Source organism: Gobio gobio, assembly GCF_949357685.1.
Source record: "Gobio gobio genome assembly, chromosome: 5".
NCBI classification, from domain to species: domain Eukaryota; kingdom Metazoa; phylum Chordata; class Actinopteri; order Cypriniformes; family Gobionidae; genus Gobio; species Gobio gobio.
The window spans coordinates 10,818,756-10,831,287 of NC_137101.1; the positions used below are offsets into that span (position 1 = coordinate 10,818,756).

Genomic DNA, 12,532 nt, shown 5'->3' on the forward strand with positions numbered 1-12,532 from the left:
GTTGAGGTTTTCTCGTATTGTAAATGAACAAAGAAGCACTGTGGCTTTTGCTGTCTTCCAAGAAAACGCATATAAGAACTGATAAATTAAACAGATCTCAGCTCTGTATATATTCCCATAGGAAAGAAACATCTCAAATGAGATCTCCTTGACAGCAATCAGATGGAAAGCAAACGGAGACTTTTTGTCCTCTGATTTTTCTGTTTTCCTAAGAAAAGTTCCAGTTATTTCTCCTCTAGCTCCAGAAGAGACCGCATCGATGTGTCAGACTGTCCTCATTTGCCAAGAGAAAGTCTGGAATCGAATGCCAAAGACTTCAATATGAACTCCATCATTTCCTCCAATTCCCCCAAGACCATCTGAGGAGATCTGAGGTATGCTATCTAGAATTAATTGGGGTCTGTAATATTATTTAATGTTTATAAAAGAAGTCTTATTCTTACCAAGGCTGTATTTACTTGATAAAAAAACAAGATTATTCTAGTGAAATAGTATTTCTGTTTTAATATCTTTTATTATGTAATTTATTCCTGTGATGTCAAAGCTGAGTTTTCAGCAGTCATTACTTCAATCTTCAGTGTCACGTGATCCTTCAGAAATCATTCTAATATAATCATTTCTTTACGTTGTTGAAAAAAGTTGTGCTGCTTAGTATTTTAATAGAAATCATGATTTAATTTTCTTTATCTTTGAACAGCATTAATTTAAAATAGGAATTATGGTAACACTTTAGGTAAGTCCAATTCTCACTATTAACTATTAACATACATATAACTAGGCTAGGATATTGGCTGTTTATTAGCACATAATAATGCCTTATTCTGCATTCTGCATGACCATACATCCCTAATGCACAAACTTAACAACCCTTAATAAAAAGCAGTAATTACTATTAAAAAGCAGTAATTAAGAGTTCATTGAGGCAAAAGTCATATAGTTAGATAATAGTGTAAAATAGTGTAAAAGTCTTCACTTTCACTTTTGATCAAGAAATCACTTTAATTCTCTGTAGTAACATTTCCTGGAGCGCAATATTATTTCTGCTGCAGATACGTTCACTGCTGAGGTTTTCTCGTATTGTAAATGAACATAGAAACACTGTGGCTTTTGCTGTCTTCCAAGAAAATGCCTATAAGAGCTGATCAATTAAACAGATCTCAGCTCTGTATATATTCCCATAGGAAAGAAACATCTCAAATGAGATCCAGCAATGAGATGGAGAGCAAATGGAGACGTTTTTTCCCCCAGAAAAGTTCCAGTTATTTCTCCTCTAGTTCCAGAAGAGACCTCAGCAATGGTTATTTAATGTAGTGTATTCTTGCTGAATAAAAGTATAGATTCTTTAAAAAATATATATATTCAATTAAATATTACTGACCCCAATCTTTATATAGGTCTCCCGATGAGCAACCTCTGAGTCATATTACAGTTTTAGAAGACCATTCAATATAAAACAGGAAAATTAAATAAATGAAAGTATGCATTTATAGCAAACCATCAACTACCTAGCAATTCCATATAGCAAACATACAACAACTCAGGGGCCTGGTTGCATAAACTGCTAAAACTAATCTTACAAGTTGGTCATCAATTTTTTTTTTTTTGTCTTGAAGGCTGTTCATAACGTTTTACGTCTGTTATATAAAAACATAGATTGGTCTAATTTGAGACCGAAAAGTAAGAAGGCCAGTTACATAAACATGGACATTATGTTAAGAATGTGTCTTAAGAACTAGTATGGCCAACTGGCAGTTAGTTAGGGGTAATCAGTCTTACGTTTTGGTATCAAATTAGACCAAGTTTAGCAACTGTGTAGCAACCGCATAGCAAAATCTAAAAGGCCTATATAACTTTCAAACTAATGTTTAAATTGTTCTAAATGTCCAATCGATGCTTAGAGATGCCTACATTCCTTTGTCAGTCTTGACAAAGTAATTTGTTAGCACAGTTCTTGCATTGTTTGAACCCTGAATCTTTCAGTTACAAGCATTATCCTTGAGAGTTTAAAGGCCAGGGTCGTGTTATCAGAGATAAAAACCAGCCCTCCTAAAAATAAATGCGATCAGAGGCGCGTGCTGCAGTGCACATGTATTCAATACAGCGCAGACAAGAGCTCATGAGCGATGCGTCATGGGACGTTTGTATTCACTCCATCTTTCAGTGCCTGTCGACAGCTGCCGCTTTCATACTTCAGATTCCACTAAAGGTGTGTGTCCTTCCACCGTCCGAGCTTTGTCTCCCACGTCCCGGACTCAGAGGCTCTTAACATACGCAAAAGCCAAAGCGACTCGGCACATAGTCCATCGCTGAACCATAAAAACCTTTTTGAATGCATTACGGGGTCATGCATTTATCGATCTGAGGCTTTTAGACCAAAAGTTGCCCTCTCAACCTCCCTCAAAACTGCTATTGGAGATAAATGTTCTCGACATGCCTCTTTCTCCCTGTTTTTATGACTTAAATGCTATGATCCATTTTCATGTTCTTCCCAGCAGTCTCGAGGTGATATTCACCTGTAATTAATGCCACGCTCGACTGAATACTAGGACTCTCACTTGAAATTCAGGCCTCCGAGCATTAGTGAATTATAGCAGGAGACGGCACTATAAAATGCTCAATTTAACAATTATGTGCATTTATATCTGCAGCACCTGACCGTAGGACACCCAGAGTCTTTGTTGTCTTTAGGGTGGCCATGGGAATCTTATTCACCTGAATAAATGAATTATAATAATTGGGACCTCGTCTTTTATAAAACCTATACTATTTTATTAAGCATTATACTAATGTTGTTGCTGGATCAACAACATTATACTAATGTTGTTGCTGGATCAACAACATTCATGTGACTCAGAGGGGTAATGAGCATTAATTGTGTGTTTGTGCAATTCAAGAACAATGGTGTGCCAAAAGGTGGCATTCATGGGAGGCGCTGTGGTGAGTTATTTTGGTTGGCCATTCACATTTGAGAGGTGAGGCATGAATCAATCATTGAAAATCGCACTACGTCGTCCCCCTCCGTACATCACTCCTCTGTTCACGCTCCTGGACTCCTCTTCAAAGGTAAGAGCCCTGTATCAATGCTTTTTTTTATCATGTCTAACAGTCTGCCATAGAAATCAAAGGTCCACTTCAAAGGTCTTTTAAGTTAGAGAGCAAAGAGTGGTTGAAGAGTCTTTTGATTTGAGCAAATGGAAGGTTTCACTTCCTTTGCTTTTTGTTTATTTTTGCATGTTTTTCAGCGTGAATAATGACACTAGGGCATGCAGTTTAATGGTGAGGGATATTGCGAGGTGAATGACAAGGGTGTCTGGAACATGGCTGGAATGATGTTCTGGATAGATTTGGATGGTTGTAACTCTATATCGTTTGATGTTGCCAGTGTATTGCATATAGGCCTATTAATCATCCCATATTGCTTTACACCATCAAACTTTAGAGCATTTTAAACTAATTAACAACAAGGGGTCTTTATAAAATTTCCAGCCTGGTCTCATTGGAAAAACATACCTGTGGCAACGTTTTTGCAAACCCCAAAATACATACCAATACGTACATATCGCAACAGTTTCAAAGTTACATTTCCACTGGGTGGCACTAAAAGCTTAGTTTTTTTAATCTGGCAACGTTTTTTACGTACACCTGCACTAAACCCTAAGCCTACCCGATAGTGTTAACAAAAGCAAATGTGACAAAAATACAATTGTAACCATGTCATTTTAGCTTGTGTTTTAAACTCGTCTTTGAGCTCTTTTATCATGACTCGTCTTTCACAGGATTTGTACTGAGCTTTCAGCATTGCAAGTACAAATCTGTACCAGCTGAGCTACTATGCAAGCGTGGTACCCGAACATAGGAGCTAGTTAAGTGATGCAAACTCCAAAATATATTTGTTTACAAATAAAAACAATGATAAAAAAAGTGCTTGCTCTTTTACTGCATCTAGTGTTCTTTTCTGTTGGAAACTGCAGATATATACATAGGCCTATTGGTACGTATTTTGGGGTTTGCAAAAACGTTGCCACAGTTACGTTTTGCCAAAGAGAACAGGATTTCATAGGAACTTGTTGACTTTAGTTTTAGTTTTGACCTGCAAATTGTAGTTCTATGGGTGTGTTCACATTTGTAGTGATAGTCCTGGTTTGCTTAGCGTTCACACAGTCATTTTTAACACCGAACCTAAAGATACTACAAAAAAACAACAACAACGACAACAAAAAAACTGCTTTTATGATGTATATTTTGCACCAAAACTTGTCGAACATCCAAAACAATGTAGTGTGCTAGGCTAAATGCACCCCCTGTATGTGCGTGCATATAATGGTATATGATGGAGCTGACAACTCATGGACAGTTTATAAAATGTGTAAAGGAGTTAAAACGAAGATCTGCTGCGAGGAGATGCGGTTCTGACACCAAACTGAGATGGGCAACATTGCGACTATGACAAGAAAAAAAAAAAAACGGTATACTTGAGCATTCTGTACTTTTTAGGGTTGCATCTTGTGACATCATGTCCTGTTTTTGGTTAGTTTACTTTGGTCCGTGTTTCGTTCATATTTCAGTCAAAGCTTTTTTCCATCTTGTCAGGGGTCTCATCCGCTTGTTTGGTGCGCACCAGGGTTCGGATGGCGTTCACACTTAATCAAATGAACCGCACAAGAAGAGCAATCAAGTTTGTTTTAATCAAACCAAACCTACCAATTGTGAACACACCATAAAATGAGGTTCTAGGGTGTAAAAACTTGTTTGTTTTTTTTCTTTCAAAATGCAATACTAAAGTCCTCAAGAATGTCAAACATGAAGGTCAATGACTCGATTGCCTCTTGCCAAAGTTATATCAAAGACATTAACATTAGCAGGACGAAAGCCAAAACTGAGTTGCTGTTTAGCATTTGTCATTTACAACCAATAAGTCACATTTTTCAGATTGTATCAGTTTTCACTTTGATTAAAATAAAAAAGTTTTTGTTGTCTTGCAGTTTATCCATTCCATGTACCTTGTGAGTGTGTAAAGTTGCACCAGATTTATTTTCACTATATGACAGTTTTCAGACAATGTGTCATCAATATCTCCCATCACAGGGTTGAATAACACAGAGTGTTTTTGTCTGCGCTTCCTGTTCACACTCATTCCGCCTCTAAATTTCATCCCTCAGCACCATTTTCCCAGAGGAACCCCATTAACCCCTGTTCAGTGTCATCCTGCCCGCTGTGCAGCGTTCAATGAGACAGTCAAGGTCACTGTTTTCTCCACGGGGCCAAAATGTCAGGACCCCGATCTCTTTGAACCACAAGCTGTAATGAATGTATCTTTGAAGATAGTGAGAAAATCGCTGATGTGTACAGAGAGATGGTTTGTTATATTGGTGGAGTAAAGGTCACGGTTCTTCCGTGTTTGTGTCACAGTGATGACTGGTATTAAAGCGAAACCCAGCGTCCGGTAACTGTCTGCCTATTGGAATTGCGTTGGTGGATATGTAGCTTTTGATGTCAAAAAACAGCAGGCTTTATTTAATGCATTTAAACATGCTTTTTTAGGAGCAACCCTTGACTCTGGCGTCACTCTTAATCCATGACAGTTGTTTGGCATTTGACTAGTGATGCCTGACGTGTTTAGATATGAATGGTGAAGTGCTGACTAGTGACCACAATTATTTTGGCTCTCTTTCAGGACTCACATAGTGTATTTCAGACATGTCTGAGGGGTAAGTGTTATCTTTATTAGGCTATTGACCCTGTCAATGTCATACTTGTCCAAAACTGCTTATATTCACCAGGTTATGAACTGTAAGTTAATATTTTCTTTGCAAGCAGCCAACACATTTTTGTTCTGTAAAATATACAAATCTAGTTGGTCTTTGCGTTTTGTTTGATTTATTTATTTTTGTAATTTTTTTTACATGCAATGATTTCTTCACAGACCGGTAAGTGAATTATGAGGGTTTTGTATTAAGTTTTGCTTTGCTCCTAAATGTTTCCCTTTTAATAGTTTCCATAATGATTAACAGTTTAAAGTAGCAGCACACGTGGTGGCGTCTCTATATATTAAAGTCCAGTGAATGTTGGAATCGATGACCCTAATCCAGCTCTAAATGGTTTTTAGTCGCTCAATAATTCTGTAAGACACCGAACAGCATGTTAAAAACTAATCTGCACTGTTTTCTCTGGTCTGCTTAAAACTACACTGTGCCACTGAGCCCTCAGTTTGGCAGTTCAGACAGTAATCAGGTCACACAGTTTAATGCATGCACCACAGAGTGTGTAGATTAGACCACTCGCAGGATTGTCTTAACAGGAGCACAGACTATAAAGAGCTCGGCTTAACTCTCCCTGTTCTTGCAGAAAAAGGTCAAATCCAAGTACTCTGCAACACGCAGACTTCTGCTAAAGGTAAGTCAGAAACACACACATATTGGGTTTTCATGTTTTATGGAGACTTTCCATAGACATAATGATTTTTTTACTGTATATTCTATCCCTAACCCTATACCTACCCCTACTCATCACAGAAAACGTTCTGCATTTTTACATTTTCAAAAAACATCACTTAATATGGTTTATAAGCTGCTTGTATTCATGGGGGACCAAAAAATTTCCCCACAAGGACATGTATTTTGGATATTACCGTCCTTATTGGGGACATTTTGACCCCATACCGTAGGGTTTAACGGGACCACACACACACCAACATACATGGAAGTGTATGAGGAAAGTTTTAAAGCAGCAAAGTGAAGCTTAAAATTTTGTAAAATCACATTATGTCTTCTGTAAATCTGTTTGAAACATTTTTGGGTTTATGATATTTCATTGTATACACAATTATATATGTGTAATTGTATGTGTATATTGTACTTATTTTACTACGTGTGTGTGATATTTATTTTATTATATTTGCGTATATCATTTTATGAATGGAAGTGAATGGGGGCAATTTTTGTAAAACAGTAAAAGCACATTCATTCTTCTTTAAAGCTGTTTGAATCATAATTATTACAGTAATTGGGGTTTATAATATTTAATTGTCGTAGCAATGATCTTATCATGGCTAAATCATGTTAACACACACATTATTAAGATACACTGAACAAAATTATAAACGCAACACTTGTTTTTTTTTTGCCCCCATTTTTCATGAGCTGAACTCAAAGATCGAAGACTTTTTCTATGTACACAAAATGTATATTGTTTTCTGTGTATATTTCTCTCAAATATTGTTCACAAATCTGTGTTAGTGAGCACTTCTCCTTTGCCGCGATAATCCATCCGCCTCACAGGTGTTGCATATCAAGATGCTGATTAGACAGCATAATTATTGCACAGGTGTGCCTTAGGCTGGCCACAATAAAAGGCCACTTTTAAAATGTGCAGTTTTACTGTATTGGGGGGTCCAGGGGGATCCGAAAACCAGTCAGTATCTGGTGTGACCACCATTTGCCTTACGCAGTGCAACACATCTCCTTCGCATAGAGTTGATTGTGGCCTGTGGAATGTTGGTCATCTCCTCTTCAATGGCTGTGGTAAGTTGCTGGATATTGGCAGGAACTGGAACACGCTGTCGTATACGCCGATCCAGAGCATCCCAAACATGCTCAATGGGTGACATGTATGGTGAATATGCTGGCCATTCAAGAACTGGGATGTTTTCAGCTTCCAGAAATTGTGTACAGACCCTTGCAACATGGGCCCGTGCATTACAATGTTGCAACACGAGGTGATGGTCGTGGATGAAAGGCACAACAATGGGCCTCAGGATCTCGTCACAGTATCTCTGTGCATTCAAAATGCCATCAATAAAATGCACCTGTGTTCATTGTCCATAACATACGCATGCCCAACCCCACCGCCACCATGGGCCACTCGATCCACAACGTCGACATCAGCAAACCGCTCACGCGACGCCATACACGCTGTCTGCCATCTGCCCTGTACAGTGAAAACCGGGATTCATCCGGGAAGAGAACACCTCTCCAAAGTGGCAGACGCCATCGAATGTGAGCATTTGACCACTCAAGTTGGTGTCGACGATGAACTGCAGTCTGGTCGAGAAGCAGATGAGGATGACGAGGACGATGCAGATGAGTTTCCCTGAGACAGTTTCTGACCGTTTGAGCTGAAATTCTTTGGTTATGCAAACTGATTGTTGCAGCAGCTGTCCGGGTGGCTGGTCTCAGACGGTCTTGGAGGTGAAGATGCTGGATGGGGAGGTCCTGGGCTGGTGTGGTTACACGTGGTTGTGAGGCCGGTTGGATGTACTGCCATATTCTCTGAAACATCTTTGGAGACGGCTTATGGTAGAGAAATGAACACTCAATTCACGGGCAACAGCTTTGGTGGACATTCCTGCAGTCAGCATGCCAATTGCACGCTCCCTCGAAACTTGCGACATCTATGGCATTGTGCTGTGTGATAAAACTGCACATTTTAGAGTGGCCTTTTATTGTTGCCAGCCTAAGGCACACCTGTGCAATAATCATGCTGTCTAATCAGCATCTTGAAATGCCACACCTGTGAGGTGGATGGATTATTTTGGCAAAGGAGAAGTGCTCACTAACACAGATTTAGACAGATTTGTGAACAATATTTGAGAGAAATAGGCCTTTTGTGTCGATAGAAAAAGTCTTAGATCTTTCCGTTCAGCTCAAGAAAAATGGGGGTAAAAACAAAAGTGTTGCGTTTATAATTTTGTTCAGTGTATATACTGTTGAAACGGTATTTTAACGTTTATGGATTGGCCTAATTCATAGTAAATGCCATTCATTAAACCAGATTTTAGCATTTTTAAAGTGTGTGTGTGCGTGTGTGTACTTTAGTGAACTATATATAGGTGCTAAAATAACATTGAAAGCATGTGCAAATGAACAGCACTATTAGTGGACAAAAGTGAGGAATTATGTATTTTGTACTGGCTTGATACGTCATTCCCTTTTTCCTCGCCTGACCCTTAGAGCAAACTTCTGAGAAAAGCAGAAAGCTTGCTGGTGACAGAAAAAGAGCAGAAAGATTTGGAAAGAGAAAACACCCTGAGGGAGAGAGCACCGCCCCTCAACCTCTCCGGCCTATCTGTCCAAGAACTGCAGGTGCAAAACTTTACTATGTCAGATATTTACATTGAGAGCTTTTACTGCGGCCAGATGACTGTGTCCCGAATATCTCTCTGACTATTATAAGCATGGTGTTCATGGTGTTTACATTAGCCATTTGAGTTTATGAATCATCATTTGTCTTTGCAGGAGATTTGTAGAGATTTGCACCTCAAGATTGATGTTGTGGATGAAGTGCGATATGACCTTAATATAAAAGTTGACAGAAATGATGCAGAGGTATGTAAATAGAGAATATACATATGTTTGGGATCGGTATGATTTTTAAAAATGATTTTAAAGAAGTCACTTATGGTCAAAATGGCTGCATTTATTTGATCAAAAATACAGTAAAAACAATAATAGTGTGTTTATTTAATAATATGATTACAATTTAAAATAACTGTTTTCTATTAGAATATCTGGTTACACTATTTAAGGTGACGTAGTTACATTGTACTTGCTCAAATAAGTAATTATGAATAATTTACTGTTATTAATACAGTAATTACATGCAGTTTACATGTTACTACGTCACCTTCAAATAAAGTTACCGCATATATTTAAAATGTAATTTATTCCTGTGATGCAAAGCTGAATTTTCAGCATCTGTGCTGGTGTGATTGAGTGGAGGTGGGGACTAATTTACATATTCATGATTCTGCGTATACAAAATGAAGCAAGGGTGTTATAATTCAAGCTATATTAAGGCATGAATAAATTATTTTCACAGGAAAAACGTTTAAATATGCCGTTTTGATGATCAAATATTAGTTTTAAGGGATAAAATGATTGACTGCAGGGGGACTTTAATAATTCCAAACGTTTGACCCCCGGTGTATATTCTCTGGAAAGTTATTTGGCTGATACAACCACTTTACAGATGTATTAATGAAAACCTGGAATATTTGTTTGTTACCAGATTCTCTCATTAACTCAGAAAATCTATGAACTGAAGGGAAAAATGAAGCGGCCGAATCTGAAAAGGGTGAAGAAGTCGGCAGACGCCATGCTAGGAGCGCTAACAGACTCCAGAGTCTCGAAAGCTGACTTCAAAGCAAACCTCAAAACAGTTAAAAAGGAAGAAGAAAAGGTAACACTCCATCTCAGCGTTACACCAGGAGCCCGTCTGGCTGCTTTCAGCTCAGATGTGCTGTGTCTAAAGAGACGGGTTATTTTAGAAATCAAGTCATTTCTTTAAAGGCCTAGTGGTGATGAAATGTTGGCATTTAAACCGCCCCGTCTGTCTGTCTGATGCGTGTTGCCACGGTCCGCCGTGCCTCTGCAACCATTGAGTTGCTCTCATCTCTGTCTTTCTGTCTCACTGAAGCATTTTCTCTCCATCAGAAGGAGGAGGTCACGGACTGGAGGAAAAACGTGGAGGCCATGTCAGGCATGGAGGGCAGAAAGAAGCTTTTCAACTCCGGACAGTAGCCAAAAAGAGGTTGCAAAGGATAAAGGGGCATCTTGATACAAAGCTCATGTTGTTTGTTTGAATTTAAATCACCTTGAACATTATTTTATGGTAAATTATTCATTTATTTTGGCAGCCAGCTGTGGCTTCCACGCAATATTAAATTGTGATTTGCTGCGATTAAAACGTGCGAGCACTGTCCATAGAGAGCAATTCGATAATAGAGCAACCTCATATTCATATCATATCATATCAACTGTGTAAATATTGGCTTCATATTCAGTGTTGATTGAAACCAGTAAGGCTACTGTTTGCCCTCGGGCGAAGAGCATGATTATTTTATTACCTGTTTGTGGTTTACAAACAGAAAAAAAAAAATGGTTTGATTTTTAATAAAAGCCTATTGAGTGAATTAGGAAGTCGGGGTCCTTCATTAAAAGATCAAACATTTGATTAAAACACGCTTTCATTTCAATGCCACAGGAACTGCATGTTAAATACCTATTTAGAAGCAGTTTTAGCTGTTGACCTACAGATGGCGCTCTGCATTTATTTTACATTGACTGAACTGACACTCTATCAACAGCAGAGGGAGACATAGTCACGCAAACCTCTCAGCAGGCCTTGAGTGAAGCCTTAAATAAGCAGCGTGATCGCCACAACTAGCATATCACTGAATGACAATGGAGAAGGTATGCATCAGCTGGTTTACATCTGAAATGTGACATTTTGTCTGTGGACAGGTTTAGTGCTGTTTAGAAAAGGAAGTCAAGGGAGGTGAAGGGAAGAAATGTGGGTGGCACTGTATCCTCTATTACCAGACAGATGGCAAACTGGCAGACATGCCATCAAGACCTGAGTCAGCACAACCACTTCAGCACAGCAAAAAGCTTTAGGTCAAAACTGACTTTAAATCACCAGAAGACAATAAATCTGTCAATTCAGCTCAACCAAAACAGTGAATCAATAGGTTTTGGGATAAATGTTTTTGTAAATGTGGATATTAGCAGTTGCTATGATGTAACTGTGGTTATACTTCACCTAAAACTAATTCAAACTAATTCATTCTGTGCGAGCAGGGTGCGCGGATGTATGCAAATACAGGTTGACAGGCAGGTAGGACATCATATCATAATTAAACAAACATTTTTGGGTCCTAAGACTTCCACAGAAGATATATGTAATTTGTTAGACCATTCTAGTATTGATTGCTATCAGGATGTGAAGAGTTTCAACCAGTATACAGTATAAATACATTCATTTAACAATAGTTAACTACATTAGCTAACATAAACTAACAATTAAAGGTACTTCTAAAGAATTTATTAATCTTGATTGTTAATTTCAACATTTAATAATACATGATCAAAATCAAAGGTTGTATCTGTGAATATTACTTAATATACTTCAGCTAGCATGAACTTACAATGAACAGTTGTATTTGTATTTACTAATGTTAACAAAGATGAATGAATACTGTAGAAAATGTATTGCTCATTGTTAGTTAGTGCATATACTAACATTAACTAATGGGACATTATTATAAAGTATTACCTAATTATAGTTATGCATGCAGATTTTATGATAGATTGTATGAAATATTTCCTTTTTTTATTAATTTGTCACAAAAGGTGATTGTAGGAAAAAATGAATAATAAAAAAGGTATACATCTTATAAATACATTCATTTAATATTTATTTAAAAAGTTATGTGCTTAATATACATGTTGTGTAGCAAGTACCGCACGTTTTCTATTTGTCCAAACACAAAAAAGAAAAATGCTTCTAAATGCTTTTTCAAGTGGATCAAAGTTATTTTGAAACCTTTGTGCATAATCTTAAAGTATGCAGTATCTTTTTTACTATCCTATTAATGCAGGTTTCTCATTTTTATGATTAGCAGATGGATTTGGTTTAGATTGGATACAGATGCTGTCTCTTTGGCAATGTTAGACACACGTTGTTCTTCCTCCCTTAAAAATGACTTCCAAAGGTTCATTGTATCCTGCCGCACTTATTAATGCCAGAAAGGTTT

The 12,532-nt window shown here is 37.8% G+C and overlaps 1 protein-coding gene across 1 annotated transcript; it reads left to right on the forward strand.

Moving 5' to 3' along the window:
- Nucleotides 1–6,248: 6,248 nt before the first annotated feature.
- Nucleotides 6,249–10,909, forward strand: tnni4a (troponin I4a; the record flags this gene model as incomplete). Its single annotated transcript, XM_079816344.1, has 6 exons — nucleotides 6,249–6,260; nucleotides 6,346–6,393; nucleotides 8,949–9,080; nucleotides 9,234–9,323; nucleotides 10,006–10,176; nucleotides 10,431–10,909. 6 exons carry the CDS (start codon nucleotides 6,249–6,251, stop codon nucleotides 10,515–10,517), a joined length of 540 nt encoding a protein of 179 aa, XP_079672470.1. The 3' UTR covers nucleotides 10,518–10,909.
- Between the last annotated feature and the right edge of the window lie 1,623 nt (nucleotides 10,910–12,532).